Source organism: Pteropus medius, unplaced genomic scaffold, assembly GCF_902729225.1.
Source record: "Pteropus medius unplaced genomic scaffold, Ma_sr-lr_union100, whole genome shotgun sequence".
Taxonomy (NCBI): domain Eukaryota; kingdom Metazoa; phylum Chordata; class Mammalia; order Chiroptera; family Pteropodidae; genus Pteropus; species Pteropus medius.
Genome location: NW_024352839.1, coordinates 1,491,109 through 1,515,760, shown reverse-complemented (window position 1 = coordinate 1,515,760; position 24,652 = coordinate 1,491,109). Strand labels below are relative to the sequence as shown.

The 24,652-nt window shown below is 42.5% G+C and overlaps 1 protein-coding gene and 1 long non-coding RNA gene across 2 annotated transcripts; one reads left to right on the top strand and one right to left on the bottom strand.

Moving 5' to 3' along the window:
- The first annotated feature begins 681 nt into the window (after positions 1 to 681).
- LOC120592431 (uncharacterized) lies at positions 682 to 4,706 on the top strand. The gene is made up of 2 exons (XM_039850079.1): positions 682 to 1,831; positions 4,620 to 4,706. The coding sequence occupies exons 1-2, from the start codon at positions 1,121 to 1,123 to the stop codon at positions 4,635 to 4,637; spliced, it is 729 nt and encodes a 242-aa protein (XP_039706013.1). The 5' UTR covers positions 682 to 1,120; the 3' UTR covers positions 4,638 to 4,706.
- Positions 4,707 to 18,796: 14,090 nt separating this feature from the next.
- On the bottom strand, positions 18,797 to 23,825 carry LOC120592436 (uncharacterized). Its single transcript, XR_005650117.1, has 2 exons — positions 23,688 to 23,825; positions 18,797 to 20,466 (listed from the first exon to the last, which is right to left on the bottom strand). It is a non-coding gene; the product is annotated as an uncharacterized LOC120592436 (long non-coding RNA).
- Between the last annotated feature and the right edge of the window lie 827 nt (positions 23,826 to 24,652).

Here is a 24,652-nt window from a genome sequence, read left to right as displayed (position 1 = left end):
TGGTATCCACCAGTGCTGGGACTTTTGGCACATTTTGTGGGGACCAGTGGATTACCAATTCCACATGCAGCCTCCGGTCTCCACCTATCCCCTCCAGATGGGCACTTGGGCCTTCTCTCTAATCATGTAGTGTCAACAGAGAGTCCTGGGATTTCAAAAAGTCCTTCAAGACCACAGGCCTAGCTCTTTGCGTGGGAGGTTTCTGCCCATGCCTGAATTGCTGTTCAGGTTTCACTTGTCACCACAACTCTAAAAATACTGCATTAATGGCGTTTGTCTTGTCTTGAATCCTGCAACTATCAAATCAGTCCACAATTGTATTCTGGTTACCCTGCATAGGTGCTTTTCTTTTTCCTCTTGGCCCTCGAGGGTCTGGGTGTTACTGTATGGACATTTCTGCACCCCACCTCACGGCATCTCCCCGCTACATCTCCCAGAGCAGCCATTGCTGTAGTCACTTCTGGTACACGGTTCCTCACATAGGGAGCCAAGAAGGTGACCAAAGAGCTAAAAGAGGTGGAGGGAGCGGTCCCTAACACTGTGCTGGCTGGAAAATTACTGTTTGGCTCTCGCCCATGGGAACATAACGCTCTAACGATAAGCTTTCTGCTTCTGTATCCACCGCTTGCACAACCGACTTGTGGGTTGACAGTTAGTAAAGAGAAGAAAAATAGACTTGTGTGTTCAAACAGGATGAAGAATGGGGTTTAGGGCTTAAAAACCCTGTACTTCTACATTTCAGGGCTGCTTAATTTGGGGTCTGCGTACCCCTGGCAGAACCACCTGGCTGAAGAAAGAGTATGTTTCCTATAACTTACTGATTTCTGGTGATCTGTGTATCTATCGGGGGCTGGTGGCTACAACAACACTAGGTCCCGCATGCCATCGGTAAACCGTTCATCATCTGGTCCCCGCATATTCTAATTAAACATAGCTTGTTGCATGCCCAGTTCACGAATAATCTGCGTTAGTTCAGCATACATTTGCCATTTTCTCACATGGTCTGGGAGTTCCCTGGTGTCATTCTAAACTGTCCACACAGTGGCAGTAAGCCATTCCAGCAGGGTGTGGTTCCCCTGCCTTTGGGCCAAGCAGTGATTATTCTGCAGACACTGCCATAATGAGGGCTGTATGGTTATGGATGCCAATTTCTCCATCTCATCAGAAGAGCATGAGATTCTATGGGCCCCATCATCCCAAAGGTGCAGCAACCAGGCCAGCAATAGTTCACTGGGTTACTGCCAAATACCGCAATTCCGTGAGTGTATACGGGGCATGCGTGGTGAATTCTGTTACCATGGGGCTGCCAGCTTGCACCCACCTGGACACAGGAGTTGTTCATGCTTTACCTTTTGGTGTATTATGGGCCGTAATTGAGGGTGGACTTCTTCTGGGACGTCTTCTCCTACCTCAGAGGGCGACTCTGAGGGTAGACCTCTTTGGAGCTCAGCTTCTAATTGTACCCGTGCGTCCAAGACATCTGCCTTTTGCCGAAGCTTCTGTACCTGCGCGGCTTCTTTTAGAGCTCCGTCCATGTTCTGCTTCAAAGCCATTAAAAGCACGCAGCCCACTTGGCTGGCTGCAGCCTGTGCGTTTCCCAGCAGCTGCTCCTCCAGGGAGTGGAGCGCCTTCTCAATACTTATTGGGGACCCATCAACTGTCTCCCAAGGCTCAGGTGGGATCCAGGTCACCAAAGCACCACCACGGGATACCACATGCCATGTGGAGGCCACATGTCCCTTCTGTCCTCGGGTGGGGCAGACAGCCCCCTCACCTGGGAATCCTGCTCGTGACCATGCCAAGTGTTTTGCTGCAGATTCGAGGTTCCGAGGTAAGTGGTACATGCCTCAGGTAGTAGGAGGAAAATGCGGGGAGCCGCAGGCAACTGCAGCATAGCTCTTTATTCCAGCAGGGGCACACCAACCGTGCAGGGTGGCGGTGCACTTTCATACACAGGTTAAACAACAGTGGCACATGCCAGATCATGGAAGCCCGCGCATGTGTACCCGGCACACGGTTGCATAAGGGGAGAAGTGCTGAGTCGCTCAGAAGTTAGCTGCTAATGGTGTTGGGAGGGAGCCTGACTATAGTGATATTTCTTTCTCTGCACATCTATCCATGGGATTAGGCTTTGGGTTTAATTTTCAGAAATCTCAACCATGCAGTTAAGGAGATAAATATTTTTTTTTCTTTAGGACAGTCATAGAAGCTTTCTGTCTCTTACCTTAATCTTGAGCTCCAAATGTAATCTTGAGTTTATTTTCTTTCTACACTTAGAAGCAACACTTCGAAACCAACCACATTACACTCCTTTTCTAAATTTTCACTAATATGTTCTCTGGAAGCAATTACTTGGTCAACTAGAACCTTGTTTCCTCAATCACTTCATTATAGGGATCCTGTGGTCCCAGCCTATTGATGGTGATGCTAACAGCTAGGAACACCTGAAGCCTTACCCAGCCCATATTACTTGTAGTAAGCCTATTAGACAATTCCCCCACCAGGACCAATGTTGTGGCTGGACTGGCCTTTGTGATTCTTATTATAATTGCAGGACACACTTCAGCAAAAACCATCAGAGAACTTTGAAAAGCAAGATTTATTACCCACAGGTCCTGGAGAATACATTGCATGCTCAGGGCCCACACAGTAAGATTTGGGGTCGGGGTGTGGGGTGGCAGGGAAGAGAGAGGAGACCTGGGGCTCTGCATTTATTAAAGTCTAAGTGAGAGGTGTCTGGAGCTTCATGGGGTCACTCATTATTGGTCAGTTTGAAGCATAAGAGTGGAAATTAGGGCACAGGAGACTGGAGGCAGTTTCACCGAAGTGGTCTGTTATCTACATCACCCAGGGTTTTCTGAAAGGGGAACTTCATGGGTGTGGGGAACCTCATTTCTTATCTAGTTGTTTTGCTAGTAGCTGTGTCGTACAGCTGACAAAATGTTTATTTGAGTTGGATATCTTTTGAAATGGATGTCTTGGCAATCAGCACTTAATGTTAGGCACCCACACTACTACAGGCAATAATTTTAGTAATTGTTTTGCCACTGCATGCCATAGATAACCAATGTCTCCTTCACCACTGGAAAAGAAGTCATGAACAAGGTTAGATCTAGTCGCATCAGAGAATCAATTCTGGATTTCTATCCTTAAGGTTCTGTTCCCTTGGAGCCATTCACAGTACTGATAACTGCCTATCAGTCAGGATTCAGCTAGAGAAGTAGAACCTCAATGAGTATCCTGAGAAAGGGATTCATTATAAGAATTAGACATTGTACAGCCATGAGAGGAGCTAGGAAAAGAAGGCCCGAAAGAGGAGCTGGAGTTTCAGAGGTGTCACCAATCCATCAATCTGAGAAGCCATGAGCATGTTGCTGCCAAACTGTGACTGCAAAGTGGGAGCTGGTGGAGAAGTCCATATAAGAGAGTGTTGCCTTTCTGGGTCTACAGTCAGATACCTGGCGATGGGCCTGGGCCACTGCTGGTCAGCACGGTCAGAGCTGAGAAGAGCTGGACATGGAGTGAAGTTGAAACCCCCGGCGTCTCTGCGTCTGTCACTGCATTTGACCATGAAGACTCAGACAGTGATGGCCGCTGCTTCTCTTCCATCACCCAAATCTCATGCAAAGTGCTTTTCTGGCCAGCTCTCACCCAAAATGACCCAGGAAAAGGATTTCTGAGGAAGATAGTTCTAGTCTAACCATGGTAACACAATATCCACCACAATACCTATGCAGTGACTTTAAATATGGAGCTATTTAAATAAATGAAATAGGAAGTGAATTAGGAGGATTATGAGAGAATTGTTATTACAATCATGACACTCATATTCAATTGCTCATAAAGTATTTGAATGGACATTCTAGTACTTAATCTTCACTTTCACCTTATGAATTATGTTCATTTAGTTGTTGAAGAAACTGAGTAATGTGTTGAGAGTTCTCTGATGGCACTTATTTAATAAGGCAGAATTGATACGGGGTCTAGCTTCCTTATTTCCAAATGCTATGATCCTTCCTAGATACAGTGATACATAACTTCAGCCCTCACGTCCTATACAGCGGAGATGAGTCTCTGAACACCAAATAAATCCTCATTTTCTCTTTTACAATTTCATCGCTCCTTCATTTTCATTTTATAAATGTCTTTATGTTTGCTCTCTCTGCACTTATTTTATTCATTTACTCTCCCACAAAATGTCCACTGACTTTTAAGATTCCCCTTGTTCTACAGAACCCCTCACCCCCTCTTTTCACTTACCTTGCCGATCCTCTGATATTGTTCTCAAACTTTCTCTCTACTACAGGACCTCTTACATGGAAACATGTTAAGTTTGGTTCCAAAAAGTCTGAAGATTTGAGTTCTAATTTTGTATTCACCTTTCACTCAGGCCATTACTTTTCCCTGCAAGCTTTAGATTCCTCATGTTTCAGATGAGAATAGTAGCTACCACCAGAATTGTTGAGAACATTAATTAGGATACTATATATGAGAACACTTGAAGATTCTAGAGCGCTAGAGAAATGCCACTGATTGTTACCATTTCCTTTGTGATTCTCGAATTAAAAAGTTGATGCCAAAGGATCCACCAAATAAAAAACATTGCTTGAATTTGACAGGAGCAGCAGACTTCCTGAATGCAACCCACCCAGAGTTGACCCAGAGGAAGTTGTGCACACTGAAGAAGCATGTACTGACAGCAGCTGGGTGGAAAGTCGGGAAGAGAAAAACACAAGGGTACAACTTCAGCTGCCTTGGTTTGGGTTCCCTGTGTGGAGTGGAGGTGGGGAATGGCTTCTGTCTAGTTCTGGGTCCAACTCTGGAGTGCACAGATTGTCCAGACTGAGTTAAGGCCACATTTTGATCCAGCGCATATTAGAAAACACGTAATAATAAGGGCTTTCGAGTCTGATAAGTCTGCTTCGGATCCTCATAAAAACTGTGTGATTGGCCAGATCACCTAGTTTTCCTGTACTTCAGAGTTTTAAACTGTAAAATAGGGGAGACAGGAGGGGAAAAGATAATTGACAGCATTTGTGAAAACATTAAACATAAAGGACTTAGTCATGATAGGTGCTTAATGTTATCTGCGATAAGAAACATTTCATTATATTAGCTCGTTCAGCACAGCAACATACCTTATTCATTGATGTAACTCCAAATCTTAGCCCAATGCTGACACAATATAGCCACAACAAAAATGTTCTGAATGAATAAGTGAATAAATAATCCAGTAAATAAAGAGCTCATAAAGCTAAATGTGATTGTGGGAGGAACCAAAAGCTAAAATGTAATCTGGTATGGGGTCTACAGTTGATGAGTTTGTGGGGTCTCAGCTTCTCTGAACCATAAGTTGTTCTGGAAAACAGTGCATGTGTATGGAAGGCCATTTGGCAGACAAACACTTGTGGGAATGGCCTAAACCCACGCCATTCCAGGCTCCTCCCTTTGTCGCCTCTTCCAACTCCCAGACCTGTCATTCCAGGAAGATTCGTCATTCTAGGAAATTGCTTCTCGGTCCTCCACAGCCTCGCATCGAGGGTCCGGTTCCGGCATCAAGGGCCCAGTTCAGGCATCACTCACGTAATTTTGAATCCTGGACAAAATTCCAGTGGCTCAGCTCTGTGGCACCTCCTCTAGGAAGCATACGCCCCCTACTGCTTTCCTCATCCATCATAAGGGATATATTTGGCTCTGACACTCTTGCAGAAGGCATCAGTATTCACTGTCCAACCAACACTTCACTTTCTCCTAGGTAGTGAGTTTGGGTCCTTCCATCTCTGTCTACACCTAATCCCCTAGTGCACAAAAAGCAGTTAGTGTGAGGATTAAATTAATGAAGGATAAGTCAGTTCATGATTAAAAAGATGCATGGTTAAAAGAATAATGACCCTATTGATTAATGAAAATTTGGAGGGTTACTATTGAATTGATGAGAAGGTATAGATAGCTGAATGAATAAATGACCTAGAAAATGAAATATTTTACTGTCTTTCAGCAGCATTTGACCCAAATGCTTTGTCCTACACCTATTTCCTCTCCTACCTTCTTAGACAGCACATTGTCCTTGTTTTCCTCTTGCCTCCCTAGCTACATCACTCCTTTTAACAAGTCAGGCATTGATACTGTCCACCAACCCTGATCTCCCTGTCACCCCTCCTCCACCCAAACGCTACGTATTGGGGCCTTTGCGGTATAATTGTGGAGCCTCTTGTCTTTCTATTTCCTCAGATGAGTTCGCTCATTTCCCCTAACTACTATACGTTTCCCCTGATTTCCAAAGTTATGCAGTTGACCCTTGAACAATGTGAGGGTTAGAGTTACTGACTCCTGTGCAGTTGAAAATTCACATATAAAGTTTGACTCTCAAACTTAACTACAGTCGTTCCTTGTCCATTGGTGTTCATGGGGGATTGGTTCCAAGACCCCAGCAGATTCTAAAATCTGTGGATGCTCAAGTCCCTTATGTAAAATGGCGTAGAACAATGCATACAGTTAGCTCTCCTCATTTGCAGACTCCCAACCATAGATTGAAAATACTGTTTTTTTAAAAAATTAATTTATTTAAATTAGTTTCAAGTATATAGTACATTGGTTAGACATCTCTATAGTTCATAGGACGATCCTCCCAATTGCTCCCTCCCTCCCCTGGTCCCTCACCTAGCCATCATATTCATGCTAACTGCATTCCGTATGCCGTGCTTCCCATCCCTGTGACCATCTATTAACTACTAATTTGTACTTCTTTAACCCTTCACCCCATTTTCCCAGCCCCTCAACCCCCCTACCCTTTTTGTGCATCACCAAATTGTCCACTATATTTGTGAGTCTGTTTTTGATTAATTTGTTCTTCTTGTTCCTTAGATTCCACATATAAGTGAAATCATGTGGTATTTATCTTTCTCTGTCTGACTTATTTCACTCAGCATAATAACCTCTAGGTCCATCCATGTTGTTGCAAATGGTGGGATTTCATTTTTTTAAATGGCTGAGTAATATTCCATTGTATATATGAACCATAATTTTTTTATCCAATCATCTGTTGATGGGCATTTAGATTGCTTCTATATCTTAGCTATGTTAATTTGTGCTGCCATGAATATTGAGGTGCATAGATCTTTATGAATTATTGTTTTGGTTTCTTTGGATAAATATCCAGAAGTTCGATTGCTGGGTCAAAAGGTATATCTGTTTTTAATTTTTTGAGAAACCTCCATACTGTTTTCCATAGAGGCTGTACTTATGTTTAAGAGGCCTTAGATTTTTGTTTTCTATGAACTACTTTTTCATAGTATTTGGCCATTTTTTAACTGGATTTTTGTTTTTTTTCTTATTGATTTTAGGAGCTCTTTATACATGTGGAGAATTAACTCTTTGTTATATGACTAGCAATTATTTTTATCAGTATGTCATTTGTGTTTTATTTATAACATTATTTAATATGAACTTTAAAAATTTTTATGACATTATAAATAGAAAGGCAATCCCAAAGCTGAGAATAATTTTAAAAAATACTCTTCCATGTTTACGTATAGTATTTCATGGTTTTGTGCTTTATAGTTACATCTTTTCCCCATTTGGAATGGATCTGCATTTGAGATGTTGGCTTTGTGGGGATAGGGAAAAATTCCCCCTTCCTTTCCCTGGTTCTTTTGGCTGGTCGAACAATCAGATCAACATGACACATTAACAAGAGAAAATCAAATTTAATTTCATGCACACAGGAGCCCCATATACATGAGAAAGTCAGGGACCTTGCATACATGATAGGTTCAGATACAAAAGTTAAAATGAGGTGTATGTGACATTCTGAGCCAAGGATGAGGTAAGGTACCTTATGGCTTCAGAGGGGAAAAAGGTCATTGCAGGATGATAAAAAGAGCAGATGTTCAGTAATTAGGAGTTTGACCTGCTCTATAGATGGGTCATAAAAAGTTACTTCTGGTAATAACTTTTTTTATGTGCAAGGCCTCTAATTAAATTCTTCTGGGTAGTAGAGGGAGGTGGGTGGGGATGTGGCGGGGGTGGGGCACAGAAGTTTCTCTTGAGCCTGAAGGGTCTCAGTTGCTCAAAATAATCCTCATGCTACAGAGGCACATCTTGGGGCAACTCTTTCTGAACCCCTAAAGCTCTACGTGTCTTAACCTCCTCTGTAGCACCAATTACTAATGTTGCAGAAACAATCATCTGTTGATCTGTTGAGCTCCTAAAATCAATAAGAAACAAGACCGAAAATTCCTGTACACAACTTAAACAGCATAGTCCTTTAACTTCTTCACATTCATGGTTATACCTGAGTAATAGGTCGTCTATAGCAGCCCTGTTTTCAATGATAGCTTCTCTGACCTGTCCTAATTCGTCTCCCATGGCATGGATGGTCTGAGGCTTTTGCCATGGAGCAGGCTATTCTGTTGGCACCAAGGCAGCCTGTGAGGTTTGGGTCTAGGCCCCAAATTTTGGAGCTTCCTTTGAATATTGGGCACAGACCAAATTTTGAAATGTATAGCCAGGAGTGTCTGGCCCTCAGATTTTGGGCCAATGTTAGTATATTCTCTAAAAGTCTCAGAAAACTGGTCAAGACAACATAAAACAAATTATTTTGATGAAGTACAGAGTCTTTGTTTCCTACTCAGAAAACTTTTCCATACCATCAGTAGCAGACCAATAGTCTAAAAACATTAAAAATTTTGCATTAGCTTACTTTTGGCATTTAAATTTCCAATCTTATTTAGCTTAATCACATAAAATTTCTCTCAAGATTTCTCTTCACAAACCTTCTACCACTTTCCTCATTCCTTCAGTTTGCCTCTCCCCACTCATTCAGAAATAACCAACTTTATGACAAACACCTTTCCTTCAATTCTCTTCAAAATAAATCTCCATACTTTATACCTTCTGTTACCAAAAACATTTTCCTTTCCATCATAATTAGAATTTTAATTGAACCACCATATTATATTTAACACAGACAAATATAGATATTCTTGAAACATTAAAAGTCTGGGGGGGTCTATACCCGAGGTATAATATTGCTCCTCATTTAGTTAAAATATCCCGCCCTAACAAGAGAGCTGGGCAGATTGGAACTATTAAAAACTCCTGCCGTGAGATGTGATCTTCAGATTGGCAGGTCAGTGGTGGAGTAAAATGGATGACCTTGCCTTCTCCTTCTACTCCTATGATAATCATAGTTCATGAGGAGGGTTTTTCCGCAAATGCAGGGAGAACAGAATAGGTTGCTTACCCATTATGTCCAGAATTACCTGAGGTTCCTCGATAGTGATGACCACATTCCCAGACAAGGACGGTGAAGATGGCCCCGGGCCTCTTCAGTCACACAGTTCCCAGTCCTGGGCTACTAGGGTGTTGGCTGGCCGCCCTCCTCTCTGGGAGCATGGACAGTCAACTCTCCAATGCCAGGGATTAGTACTGGTTTCTTTGCATGTGCGGCAGGAGTTTGGGGGCTTTTAGGTACAGTCCTTTGCCCAATGTCCTACTTTCTTGCATTTGAAGCAAGAACTCAATGTCTCCTTATTCCCTGGTCTCTTAAGGGACGCTTGTCGGGTACCAAGGGCCTGGCCAATTGCAACAGCCATAATCCTGGCTTGTCATTTTTCTTTATTCTGTTCTCTTTTTCCCTCTTCAAGATCTCAAGTGTTATAGACCATGAAGGCAATATATAGTATTTGGTTAGTCTGTGGCCCCATTTGCAGCTTTTGAAGCTTGCATCCGATATCAGGGGCTGACTGGCTAATAAAATGCTGGCATAACAAAGCTAACCCTGCAGGGGAAGTGGGGTCATTAGTATACCTCCTAAAAGATTCTTCCAGCTGGCTAAAAAGCTGGCTGGGTTCTCATACTTTTCTTGAGTTCTAAACTTCACGGCTTTTGTATTTTTTTTTTTCTTTCACCCATGAGGGTCTCTAGAAATTTGGCACATCTAGCCATTCCCTCTTGGGTATTATAATTCCAATCAGGATCAGCTAAAGGTACTACCTCTGTTCCAGGGGGATGGCCCTGGGGGTTCAAAGGCCTCATCTGCCTCCTGACAGGCCACTGTTAGAATGCGGTCCTTTTCAATGATAGTACAGAAGTTGGCTAAAATAAATTGGAGGTCTTTTGCTGGCTCTTCCTTGTTCTTTCCCGAGTCAGGCAACTCAAGCTCCTATAGAGTACGAAGTTTTCCTGGGGTCAACTTGACCCTGTAATCCCCTGAGAAGCCTTTAAAAAAATTTTTTTTCAACATACAATTTAAGACAGGTGGCTTAGAGGAAACTTCCCCCATATTTGCTTTAGGGAACTTCCTAATGGAGGGTGAATATAGACCTTAAAATTTCAAGAAAATAATTCTACAGAGGGCCCCTATGTCAAAAGGGCTGTTTGGAGATAGACTATTCTTAAGCCGAATCATCAATTAATTGCCCCCCACCGTGTATCCCACTCTGTGTTGGTGACGCAAAGACAAACAAGGGTGGGTGCCTCCTCCAGAGAGGAGACCACTCAGGTGCTCATCTGGCTGTGTTCCAAAGGAGCTTAGGAGACGCTTGGCTGTAGTGAACTCAGCTTTGTAACTTACTATCAGACACTAGTCCAATGCTGCCCTAGATCATATGCCATACAATACAGCGTCGCAGATGAGCCCACTTGGATCCATTGCCTTTAGGAGACCTTAAGGGTGCCCAGACATGGAGCCACAAATTCCTGACTGAGTCAAGCCAGCCAGACTGCCCATTCACTCACTCATTCACACACCAGGTTAAAACATTGCCTCCCCCATTTTGGAAGGCCCTGACCTATGTCTTCCCTTCCTAGGAAGACCCTGCTATCTCCCCTGCTAGGGAGACCCTGATGTCTTCCCCCACTGGGAAGACCCTGACGTGTGTCTTCTAACTGAAGACTAGGAGGTGATCAAGCTCCTATTCCATTCGGGGATGGGATCTGACTAGGGGGCTGAGTCCCGGGGCCTTACCTTATCCTGCAGCTACTCCTAGTGAGGTAGTCCATCCCTCCTATGAGTCCGGTCAAGGTCTTGGCTGTCCTGGGAGTCGGGGCACTGGTGCGAAAGAGAACCCGGAATTACCATCAGATGGTTCGCCTCCTCGTTCATCTCAGAGCCCCTCCGCCCCTGCCTGGCTGAGCTACCAGTCCAGCGGCTCAAAGGTTGGAATCTAGCTGGGGCCTGGTTGGAATCTTGCTGGGGCCTCCAGAAATGTTGCAGAAACAAGATCAAAAATTCCTATACACAACTTAAACAGCATAGTCCTTTAACTTCTTCATATCCATGGTTATGTCTGAGTAATAGGTTGTCTATAGCAGCCCAGATCTTCAGAGCACTAGCTCCTCTGGGACCGCTGGCATAATAAACCTGAGTTCTCCAACTCTCTGAGTGCTGCTTGGTTTCTTGCCGGTCTGATTTTTACAACTTTTCTGCAACACTAAGACAGTGTCTGATACCTAGTAGATACTCAATAAATATTTGTTAAATGCACAAAAAAATTAGCACACAGATCCGCTAATGCATCTCCTAAAAACCACTATTTTCTGTTGCCTGTGATGTTTTATTGCATCACAGGAACCTCTGTACTGCATGCCCCCCATTTCCCTTGTTTCTCACAGAAGAACTCGCTCAGACCATTTCCTCACAGAGCAGTGTGCATTGACGTTTCTCAGAGTCTCTCTTCAGCTGGGGGCCTCTGATGGAGAAGACACCACGGCTCTGATTGCAGCTGTCTGTGTGGTGGTTACAAAACTAGTCTTGCTGAATCCTTTTTCATAGCGTGAGATGGTAACTAGGTGGTAAGTACAGGATGCCTAGCTCCAGAGTATAGAAAACATCCTCTTCTATGGCTGGTCCTGAAAACCATTGCAGATGTAAACCCAAAAGTCCTGGGAAAATGCTCTTTTCTCCGGTACTTGAGAATCAAAGCAAGTCCGCTTTTCTTGGTACATATCACTTGGTTCTGGTTTACAGAATGTAAATTAAGAATGTAATATGTGAAGACAAAAGGAAGGATCTGGAGTATGAAGACAAACTGTCTGAGGGAAACAACTTAAGTTGTGACATAATATAAGTGGGTAGAAGTCGGAGCAGAGAGGGGAGGCAGGGAGGCCCAGCAGAAATACCCAGGTGGCCCCAACTTTTACTATCCTGCTTCCAAAAGTTCTTTTTCCAGAGTCCCAGTTTTGCTCCTCTTGCCCTCTGGCCTGTTCTAATCAAGAATTCCTCCATCAGTCTCACTGAGTAACACTTCTCAGATTTCAGTGTGGAGAAGCATAAGTGGCCTTCGATCAGGGTCCAGAACTGCCAGAGAAAGAGAGGCAGGAGCTCAATGAGAGACAGTTCATGACTTGGAGGAAGTGGTTCTTGCCACAGAAAGAGCCAATACATCCTGAGGAAGTCACTTGTCGTGTAGGGCCCAAGACTGCCTGGCCCAGAGGGAGAGTACAAGAATTTGCAAGGTTCAGGAGTGAAGTGTGTGCCTGAGGCTTTACCTGATCTGACAGAATCTGACACAGACTCCAGGGGAGAAGATTTATAGGGGTGAGGCATGGAGTCAATTGTTCCAAAATCAGCTCAACAAACACAGTTACAGACACCAGGAAAGAAGCCAGTGGCCAGTCTGGAACTGAAATACTCCGGCTGGCACACTCAGGTGAGAACCCTGGTCTATGTGGATTCTGATTAAAAAATGACACACAGTCAGCTAGGAGAAGGGTGATACATCAGTTATCTATTACTGCATAACAACTTGTCCTCAAAATTTAGTGGCTTAGAAAAATACACACTTATCTCTGAGTTTCTGTAGGTCAGGAGTCCAGGAACAGCTTAGCCAGCTCTCTTGCTTGGGTCAGGGTCTCTCCCGAGATGCCAGTGGGGGTTGATGTCTCTTCTCATGGCTCAACTGGGAAGGAGCGGTTTCTCATATACCATTGGACTGAGGGCCTCAGTTCTTCACTGGCTGTCAGCCAGACGCTGCTATAAGGTCCTCTTCTCCAACATGGCAGCTCGTGTCAGCAAACTGTGCCAGCCACAAAGGCAACAGAGTCTGCTAGCAGACAGAGGCCACAGTCTTTCGTAACCTAATTGTGGAACTGGCATCCCATTCCCTTTGCTATATTCTGTTGTTTAGAAGTCAGGAAGTCAGAGCCACATTGAAGGGAAGGAAATTATCCAAAGGCTCGAATAACAGGAGATGGGGATCATTGGAGGAGGCCCCGTTAGAAGTCTGCCTCCCACGAATGAGACGGTACCTGGAGAAAAATACATAAAGTTACACTTCCCTTCATCTGGTCTAGACTGTTCTTGAGAACTATTTAAGGAGACGATCTTTTTTTTGTTTTTTATTAAGTTTATTGGGGTAACATTGGTAAATACAATTATATAATTTTCAGGTACGTTATCACTTGACATCTGTATGTTCTATTGTGTGTTTACCACCCAAAGTCCAGTTTCCTTCAGCTACCATATATTTGATCCCCTTTACCCACTGCATCCTCCCCCAAACTCCCTGTATTTGACACCCTTTACACCGTCTACCTCTCCCCTCCTCCTCGATCCTCTACCCTCTGGTAACCACTAGTCCATTGTCCATGTCCCTGAGTCTGTTTGTTTGTCCTGTTCATTTGTTGCTTTTAGGTTTATATCCCACATATAAGTGATATCATGTGATTTTCAACTTTTTCTGTCTGGCTTATTTTGCTTAGCATGATTATCTAGAGGTCCATCCAGGTTGTCGCAAATGGCAGTATTTTATCTCTTCTTATGGCTGAGTAATATTCCATTGTATATATGTACCACAGCTTCTTTAGCCAATCATCTATCGTACGATACTTCGATTGCTTCCATGTCCTGGCCACCATGGATAATACTGCTGTGAACATCAGTGTGCAAATATCTTTATGGGTATGGGTTTTCAAATCTTTGGGGTCAATACCAAGTAGAGGGATTGCTGGATCATGTGGTAGATCAATTTTTAGTTTTTTTGAGGAACCTCCATACTGTTCTCCATAGTGGCTGTATCAATTCGCAGTCCCACCTGCAGTGTATGAGGGTTCCTTTTTCTCCATATCCTCTCCAACCTTTGTTATTACTTGTCGTGTTGATTATAGCCATTCTAACAGGTGTGAGATGGTATCTCATGGTGATTTTGATTTGCATTTCCCTAATAGCTAGAGATATTGAGTATTTTTTCATATATTTGTTGGGCATTTGTATGTCCTCTATGGAGAAGTGTCTGTTCAGGTGCTCTGCCCATTTTTTGATTGGATCAGTTTTTTTTTGTTGTTGTTGTTATTATTGAGTCGTATGAGTTCTTTGTATATTTTGGATATTAGACTCTTATCAGAGGTGTTGCTTGCAAATTTATTTTCCCATTCAGACGGTTGTCTTTTTACCTTGTTGACAATTTCTTTTGCTGAGTAGCTTTTTAATTTGATGTAGTCTCATTCATTTATTTTAGCTTTTAGTTCACTTGCCTTTGAGGTCAAATTCATAAAATACAAGGTCCTTAAGATTAGTTCCTATGTTTTCTTCTATGCGTTTTATTGTTTCAGGTCTTACATTCAGGTCCTTAATCCATTTTGAGTTAATTTTGGTGTGTGGTGATAGACAACAGTCTAGTTTCATTCTTTTGCAGGCGGCCTTCCAATTTTCCCAGCACCATTTCTTGAAGAGACTTTCCTTTCTCCACTGTATGTTTTGGCTTTTTTGTTGAAAATCATTTGCCCATATAAATATGGGTTTACTTCTGGACTCTCGATTCTGTTACACTGGTTCGTGTGTCTATTTTTCTGCCAGTACCATGCCATTTTGATTACTGTTGCCTTGTGGTATAGTTTAAAGTTGGGCAGAGCGATGCCTCCAGCCTCATTCTTTTTTCTCAGGATGGCTTTGGCAATTCGGGGTCTTTTGTGCTTCCATACAAATCTGATGATTTTTTGTTCTATTTCTTTAAAAAATGCCGATGGGGTTTTGATGGGGATTGCATTAAATCTGTATGATGCTTTAGGTAATATGGTCATTTTAAATGTGTTGATTCTTCCAATCCATGAAAACGGAACATCTTTTCATTTCTCTGTATCTTCTTAGATTTCTTTTAATAAAGTCTTGTAGTTTTCATTATATGGGTCCTTCACATGTTTCGTTAAATTTATTCCTAAGTATTTTATTCTTTTTGTTGCAATTGCAAAAGGAATTATTTTTTCCACTTCTTTTTCTAATGCTTCATTATTACAGTATAGATACGCTATGGATTTTTGAATGTTGATTTTGTATGGAGAGAATTTACCGTATTTGCTTATTATTTCTAGTAGTGTTCTTGGAGAGTCTTTACGGTTTTCTATGTAGAGAATCATGTCATCTGCAAATAGTGATAGTTTGACTTCTTTGTTTCCTATTTGGATGCCTTTTATATTTTTCTCTTGCCTGATTGCACTTGCTAGGACCTCCAATGTTATATTGAATAACAGTGGTGATAGTGGACAGCCTTGCCTTGTTCCTGATCTTAGAGGGAAGGTTTTTAGTTTTTCACCATTAAGTATAATGTTGGCTGAGGGTTTGTCATATATGGCTTTTATTATGTTAAGATACTTTTCTTCTATACCAATTTTGTTAAGTGTTTTGATCATAAATGAATGCTGTATCTTGTTGAAGTCTTTTCTGCACCCATTGATATGATCATATGATTCTTATTTTTAAATTTGTTTATGTGGTGTATCACATTAATTGATTTGTATATGTTGAACTGTCCCTGTGCCTCTGGGATGAAGCTCACTTGATTGTGGTGTATAATCTTTTTAATATGTTGCTGTATTTGGTTCGCTAGTATTTTATTTAGGATTTTTGCATCTGTGTTCATGAGAGATATTGGTCTGTAGTTTTCTTTTTTTGTGTTATCTTTACCAGGTTTTTGGCATCAGAGTAATATTGGCCTCATAAAATGTGTTGGGAAGTATTGCCTCTTCTTCGATTTTTTGGAAGATTTTGAGGAGAATAGGTATTAAATCTTCTTTGAATGTTTGGTAGAATTCACTGGTGAAACTATCTGGTCCTGAACTTTTACATTTTGGTAGGTTTTTTATGATTGTTTCAATTTCCATACTGCTGATCAGTCTATTTAGATTTTCCAGATATTCTTGATTCAGTCTAGAAAGATTATATTTTTTCTAAGTACTGGTCCATTTCTTCTAGGTTATTAAATTTGGTGTTATATACTTTTTCATAGTATTCTTGTATGAGCCTTTGTATTTCTGCAATGTCAGTCATAATTTCCCCTCTTTCAACCCTGATTTTGTTTATTTGTGTCCTTTCTCTTTTTTTCTTTAGTGAGTCTAGCCAAGGGTTTGTCAAATTTATTAACTTTCTCAAAGAATCAGCTCTTTGTTGTATTTATTTTTTCTATTTTTTTTATGATTTCTTTTATTTCTGCTCCAATTTTGATGATTTCTTTCCTTCTGTTGACTTTAGGCCTCACTTGTTCTTCCTTTTCTAGTTTTTTAAGATGAAGCGTTAGATTGTTTATTTGGGCTCATTCTTGTTTTTGGAGATACACTGTAATGATATGAACTTTCCTCTTATGATTGCTTTTGCCATGTCCCGAAAGTTTTGATATGTTGTGCTATTATTATCATTTGTTTCTATGTATCTCTTGATCTCTCTTTTCATTTCTTCTCTGATCCAGTTATTCTTCAGTAGCATGTTGTTTAATCTCCATGTATTTGTGGTTCTTCCTGATTTCTTTTTGCAGTTTCAAAGCATTATGATCAGAGAATAGTTTCAAAGCATTACGATCAGAGAATATGGTTGGTATGATTTCAACCTCTTACATTTGTTGAGGCTATCTCTGTGTACCAATATGTGGTCAATCCTTGAGAATGTTCTGTGTGCACTGGAGAAGAATGTATAAAAGGCTGTTTTGGGATGAGAGGCTCTGTAAATGTCAATTATGTGCAGATGGTCTAATGTGTAATTTTAGGATGTTATTTCCTTATTGATTTTCTGATTGGATGATATGTCCATATCCAACAGTGGAGTATTTAGGTCCCCTACTACGATAGTGTTTTGGTCTGTTTCTCCCTTTAGTTTTGTTAGTAATTGCTTTGCATATTTCGGGGCTCCCTGATTGGGAGTATAGATATTAATAAGTGTTATGTCTTCTTGGTGCATGATTCCTTTTACCATTATGAAGTGTCCCTCAGTATCTTTCTTTACCTTTTTTATTTTGAAGTGTATTTCATCTGATATGAGTACTGCTACTTTCGCTTTTCTCTGAATGCCATTTGCTTGAAATATCATTTTCCACCTTTTCACTTTGAGTTTATATTTGTCTTTGGAACTGAGATGTGTCTCCTGGAGGCAGCATATGGTTGGGTTTTGTTTTTTGATCCATTCTGCAACTCTGTGCCTTTTAAAATTTTTTTTTCTTTTTTTTAGGAGAGGCAACCCTTGGCTGACCTCACAGATTGCAAGGACCTTGTCATCTTATAATCCCTTATTTTTTATTTTTTTACTCCTACAGGTGGTCTCTCATCCAAGTACTAACCAGGTCCGACCCTGCTTAGCTTCCAAGATGATAGGATCGGGCTTGTTCAGGTGGCATGGCCGTAGACAACTCTGTGCCTTTTTATTGGTGAGTTCAGTCCATTTACATTTAGGGTGATTATTGAAATAAGAGATCTTCTTATAGCCATTTCATCTTTTGCTTTCTGGTAGCTCAGTGTTTCCATTGCTTCCTTGTCCTTATGTTTCTGTTTTCTTTATTTCAGTTGGCTTTTGTGGATTTTGCCTCTAGTTCTTGTTTTATGTTATATATTTCAGTTCTACTGTTTTTCCAAAAAGAAGATTTATTATTAAGGTCTCTCTTTAGCCTGCTGCAAAGAAGGCACTTTTCCTTTGGTTTCCAGTAGGTGGCGTCGAAGCCTTTTGGATCCCTGCTTTACGTAAAGCCTAAATAATGTTTTTTTTTTTAATTTTCTTGTAGAAATTTAATCACACTTGCTACTCTCAGTTTCAGTCCCCGTCAGTGTTAGCAAACTGTTTCAGTAGTGGTTGCTCAGATTCCCCTAGGGCTCCACAGTGATCGGTCTCAGAGGGTATGTGGGGTGGGGCCCTCTGGGTTGGGAATTGGGGGCTGTGGCTCGTAACTGCGGCCAGTAAAAATCAACTGTTATTTCTCTGCGGTCCCATCCTGCTTCTCTGCTTTCTGCCCTGATGACTGGGCCCTGCTGCCAGCTGTGCAGAAGTCCTGGCACTTCCGTCAGGGCTGATCAGATAAGTCACCGCACCATCACTCCTCCCCCTCCTCCTGCAAGGAGCTCCGGCGGCTGCAAGAGGCAGCTTCATTTCTCCCAGTCCACCACCCAACACACCGGGGTCTGACGTGTGGTAGTTCTTACGTGCGGATCTCATGCTCAGACGTGCTGGTGTGCAATTTGGGTGTTTTCTGTTGAGTTTTAGATGTTCAGCTTATTGCTGTTTCAAGGGGAGAGATCTGAGGATGTTGGAGACAATCTTTTAAATGAATTAAATGGCAAAGAAGAAAAGTTATAAAAATATCAATCTTTCTAAAACTTTTTTGGGCCGATTTTCTAATAGGTCATAAGCATTGGACTTAATCTCTAAGGAGACCATCTTTTAAAAATAGTAATTAATGAAAAATAAGTCACTCAACTGTAATTAATTAAAACCAGAGTTTCCTCATCTCCACCCCCATACCTCGTCAAATTCAGTGTATTGTCCTCTGGAGAGAGTATGAGAATGTCCCCGTTGCCTATTGCCACATAACAAATCACCCCAAAGTTTAGTGGTTTAAAAGAACATTTATTTGGCTCACAAATCTGCAATTTAGACAGGGAACAGCTGATGTCTCCTCCACTCGGCATCAGCTGAGGCAGCTAAAGACAGGCAGCTGGCATCTTCTAAAGGCTCTCTCACTCACATGTCGGCAATGGATGCTGGGTCTCAGCTGGAGCTGTGGCCAGGACATCCAAAGGTGGCCTTTCTATGTGGCTGCTAGAGCTTCCTCACAGCACGGTGCCTGGGTTCCAAGGAGGATCTTCCTGAGAGAGAAAGCCAGGCAGGGCGTATCATCTTTTATGATTTAGCCTCAAAAGCCACCCAGTGTCACTCCCACCATAGTCTCAGGTCTGTTAGATTCAAGGGGAGGGGCCGAAGATCTCATATCTTGATGGAAGAGTCTCCGGTCACATGGTAAGTAGGGCACATGAGACTAGATGCATCTTTGAAAAATACGTCTGCCTGGACTAGAGAAGAGACATGGTGCAGGGTTGCTGGCCAAGCCTGGGGGCTCAGGATTCTCATCTTTCCTGCTGTTGTAAAGCCTGTCAAATTCCCTGTGTTGGTTTCCTATTGCTGCAAAACAAATTTCTAAAAATGTATCAGTTTAAACAATACCCATTTATTATTTCACAGTTTTATAGGTCAGGAGTCCAGGGAGGTTTGGCCCGGCTCTGCTTAGGTTACATGGCTGAAATGAAGACGTCGGTGGCTCCAAAAATTACATCCATTAGAGGAGGCTTCTCACATCAGCTCCTCTCTCCTGGATGCTGCTAGGGAGGTTTTGACCATCAGAGGGCGGACGAACAGCAATCCTTGTCGGGTGGGAGCACTGCCAGCATTGCAGCTCCTTTCTGCCACTGTGGTCTGGTTACCTGCACACAGCATTAGCATCGCCTGGAAACTTAGAAAAGCAGAATCTCATGCCCCAAACCCAGACCTGCTGAGTCAAAATCTACTTTTTGTCAAGATCCAAGCAATTTGTGTGCACATTGAAGTTTGCGGGGCACTCCAGCTCAGTGGTTTTCACCCTCCTCTGCTAGTTAGAATCACCCCAGAAGCTTTAAAAACTCCCAATACAAGGGCAAGCCCACCCCTGAGATTCTGATTTTAACAATCTTTGGGTCCAGATTGTTAAAATCTCCTCTATTTTAATGTGTAGGCAAGGTTGAGAATCGCTGAGCCCAGCTCATTCCACGCTCTTAGAACCTTGTGTATGAATGGAGCTGTGCGTATAATACAGTGTCACGCCACCTCATGTGCACAGAGAAGGACATAAAGCCCACGCCCAGGGGCCTCCTGGAATGCAAACCCTCAGACCACAGGGGCCTCTGGGTTATAGTGAAGTCAGGGCAAAGGTGAAAATGTGAAACACCGAGAAAGTGTTACCTCATATTCAAAATGCTTCAAAGACCCAAGTCAAATGCCAACTCCTCAGACAGAAATTGCAGTTCTTCAGGCAGGTGCTCAGTGATGATGCTCCATGATCTGTGCTCCCCGATCGGAAATGGTGCCTCCTCACCTCCACCTCGGGCTGCTTGAGAGCCTGAAGTGTGATGGTTCTCTTCTGCAGAGTGTTTGCTCAATGAAGCACCCTCCACAACTGCCATGTGACCTGGGCAGAGCTCAGCTGCTGGTGGACCCAGTGAGCTGAGATTCAAGAAAAAAGGTACCTGGAGGATGGAGGAATTCAGCAGTGTCAGGAGGGACTTTTAAAAATATTTATCTTTTCCCATTTATATACCACTTTGCAGTTCTCAATGCAATTTTTTGTGCAAAATTTCATGTTCGCAATACCCACCTGCATTACATTAGATTGGTACAGAGGTAAAAAAATGACGGAGAAGTAAATGGTTATGCTGAAATTTGCAGAATGAGCCAGGCAGAATTACAGCAAGAAATTGCTTTCCTAAATTTCCTGAGTTTCTAAGCACTATGTCCAGGGTGTGGCAATATCCCACTTCTGGCCACTTTTCTCACTGCTTGGTGGCGTTTCTGGGGATTTTGTCTTTGTTCTTCCTTCTCCATTCTCCTCCTCAAGCTGAGGGGTTTATTTTTTATTTTATTTTTATTTTGGTCATTCTGGAATTCTCAGTCTCCTACCAAATGTCTGTTGATGTATCATTTCTCATTTTCAGTAGATTCACCAGGTACGAAGTAAATTCTTTTTATGTGCTAGTAATAATGATAATATTTTACTGTATCGTATGTTTCTTAAATGCAGTAAACTTATTTCCTGTTGTATCTCTAGCACTTTAACAAAGTATTTGTGTAATGAGTAAATCACGAACATAGTGAAGGGATCTGCAAAGTTAAATCTGAGGAGGAAGCAGACGCCGAAGAGGACTCCAGCCAAGAGTCAGCAGGTGATGTGGTGGGCACAGTTCTAACCTCTGAACCAAGAGCTGAGAAAGATGGGGTATGTAGAAATACTGTCAGCACTATGGAGGAAGATGGTTTTTATCTTCTCAAATAATGGCCAGTTCTCCTGTACCCCATTCCCTTTCCTGCTCCTTTTTATGGTGCAGACAAAGGAAGTTAAAGTCTAGATATATTTCCTGCTCAAATGAAATGCTGTATTGTTCTTTAAAGAAATCCGTGAACCTCCGGATGTTGACTCTTTCCATCAGCGTCTTCCTGCTCCCCTTTCTTCTGTCATGGGTATCTACTGATGGTTATTGGCACCAACTCAAGGCCAAAAGGAGTCCCCAGTTTGGGGTGCAGTAAAGGGGGAGACTTTATTCAGTGCAAATAGCTGTTGTGATACAGCTTAATTATGATACAACAGAGCTGTGGAACAGCATGGCTGTGAAGCAGCCTCGGGGACAAGGTGCTCTGGGGATGAGGCAGCTCAGCTCCTCTCTAGCTAGACGGCTCCAGTCACACAGAACAGCACTGGTCTGTTTTGGCCTTCCGCTTAGCCAAGACAGCACCTGGGTTATAGCTCCAACAGGGGAATCACAGAGCTGGGGGAGCTGACTAATATAAAGAGAAGTCCCCACCCCTAGTCCCTGAGGACTCCAAATCTCACAGTTTGATTGATCTCAAAAGCACTGTCCTGACTGGTTAGAATGGAGTCACTCTGGTTGGTCAATGAAGATGCTAAGGAGGATATAGCTGCACAGCTCGGATTGGATGGGGAAAGTCTCAGTTCTACTGGTTGAAATGGGATTCCAGGAACTCCTTTACAGGGGTTGGCTCAGCCAGGAGAAACGCAGTGCAGGCAGGCGGTTCAGTGCAGTGCAGTTGGCAGACAGTTTAGTACAGGCCTTTCCTGAAATGGGGCCTGTGTGAGAGACCCCTGTTCAGGAATAGGTGCTAGGTTCTGTTTTGAAATTTCAGCCCAATTAGCCACCAGGACTCTTTCTTTGTAGGTATTTTCTTTCTCAGGGTTCGGAGAGAGGAGATCCCCAACAGTCGGAACTCACTACCAGGTGTAGTTTCCTCTCCGTCCCTCAGCTTTAGGTGTGTGGAAGAGCAGAACCTGATCTTGGCATTTTAGTGTCAAGACAAATCTATCAAATCTGCTGAAGTCAGGCCTGGCGGAGACAACTCATCTGACTGGAAACGAATGTGGCCAGGAGCTGAGCCTCAAGTGGAGAGAGAACTCACAGCATGATGACGAAAACGCAATCCAGTTTACATTTTTTTTTTTTTTCTGGGAGAATCTTCAGGTTCTCCTGCTTGAACCACAGGCTGTGAGTTTCACCAAGTCTCTAAGGATCTGAGCTCACTGCCCACCAGACACTTGGCTTGTGTTCATCCCTGCACCCGGAATACTATTCCCCATATTTTTCTTTTCAAAGACTAATCACAATTGTGATAAAATAACGCAGTATTTACTGCCATGATGACTGACCTCCTGGGAGAGACTATATGGATATGATGCTGGGAGAGCCCTGTCAGAGGTAACTATTTGGACATCGGGGAAAAGGGAGACCTCAGGCTTCCATTCAATTTGTATTCAGACTGCTTTCTGGGTAAACTGGACGTTTAAGATTTACGTGGAAGAACATTTGAGATTTATTAATTTATTTTATATAAGAAATATACATGTAGCATTTACTATGTTCCCAGTTTTATTTCTAAGTAGTTCAAAGATATTAATTCAGTTGAGCTAAATGAAAGAATACTATAAAAATATGGTAAGATCAAAATAATCGTAGTCCCAGCAAGCTACTGCTGCCTGCTCAAGTTTGTGAGCCCTGCTGCTGTTCTGTCTGCTGAAGGGAAATGAGCCAACAGCCACGGGGGTGTTAAAGATGTAGCACAAAGCCCAGACTCTCTCAACAACAATCAAGAGGCATGAAAGGAAAGAGAAATAGCTTTCTCAGATGCCCATCACTGCCATTTGAAAATGTGTCTGTGCATCCTCTAAAATTAACTCCTGTAGAAGCAGAGAAACAAGGCATAGGCCTTGGGAAATAAGGGATAACTATGCAGCTACCAGGGGCCAAAGAAGTTTTTTAACTGAGATTGTGTTTCTTAGAACCAGTAGCAATGATGACCAACCTTCTGGTCTGACTGATTCACCCCTTTCTTGGAGAACCTCCCATTATCCACAGGTCCTGCTAACTGGGCTGGGGGGACAGTTGACCCAATCAAGCTCAAGCAATCATTTTCCTCTTATGGGAATCTGGAAAAAGGACATCAGAAGGAGGCCCGCTTGTGCTGGACACTTGGGTAAAAGCGTGGAGAAGAACTGTTTCTTATACAATAATCCCTGACACACACACAGGGAAACCAAGCAAGAGGAGGTTATATCAGAACATGCTGAGGCTGTAGGGAGAAGGGAAGGTGGGTTGCTGAAGTCTTCTCTACCAGCCATGCTTACAGAGAGAGGATGGAATGAGTGAGATTGTGGGTCCAACATGGGAGAGAGATGAGGCCTTACCCAGTGAGACCAGGAAGCCACAAGTCTCCAGCATCACCTCCTGGTATACCAGGAGGTGTATAAGGTCTTCTGGTCCAGGTCCAGCTGTCCCCATTCCTCCCTACTGAAGGTCACGGCCACATCTTCAAATGATACCAATGCCTAGAAAGTCAAACAGAGATGGTAGGGTGGCCGTACACCTACTGAAAGTAGAGTCTACAGCTTGATTAGTGACAAAAGTCCAGAGAGACTCAAGGCCAGAATCACTGAGTATGTCTTGAGAAATGAGCTCTGTGCTGGGCTCAAGAGAGAAGTAAATGGTGCCTTTGACAGAATACAAAGGTGTGGAGGGAAAAGCCTCCTATATGTGAAGCCAATGGAGAGTGACACAAAAAATAATAATCTCACGTGGACTGTGACGAGCTGACAGTAAGTGCTTTGAGATGTTCGAAAAGTTGGATAAAAATAATAATTCCAATACTGATAATATTATTAGATAATTCCAATAATGATAACAGCTGAGCCTCACCGGTACACACTGTTTGCCTGTACCTGAGGGCTTTAGATACTGTTAAAGCTACTCAAGTTTCTAGGTCTGGAGCTAGACTCCCAAGGTTTAAATCCAGCCTTTTGAACCAACATATGATAATTTCTTTGAGTTTCAACTTCCACATCAATATGATACTTCTAAATATAAAATATCTCTAAAATAATAATAAAAAAATATGATAGTTTCTACTTCACCAGGTGGTTGTGGGAATTGAAAATGTTCATAAAGCAAACACTGCAGTGCCCAGCACATGTCACTGCTAGATGTGTTTGTGAATTTCATTAACCACTCTGCAGCCCATGAAGTAAATATAATCACTGTCTCCATTTCACAATCAGCAAACAGAAGCTCAAAATCAAGTCGCCCAGAGTTGTATGTCTAATGAGAAGGGGCAAAATTTGAACCTAGGTACCTCTGGTCTAGCCATGGTGGGGGG

Coding starts and splice junctions, on each gene's coding strand:
- LOC120592431 (XM_039850079.1), top strand. CDS start 1,121: ATGAGGGCTGTATGGTTATGGATGCCAATTTCTCCATCTCATCAGAAG.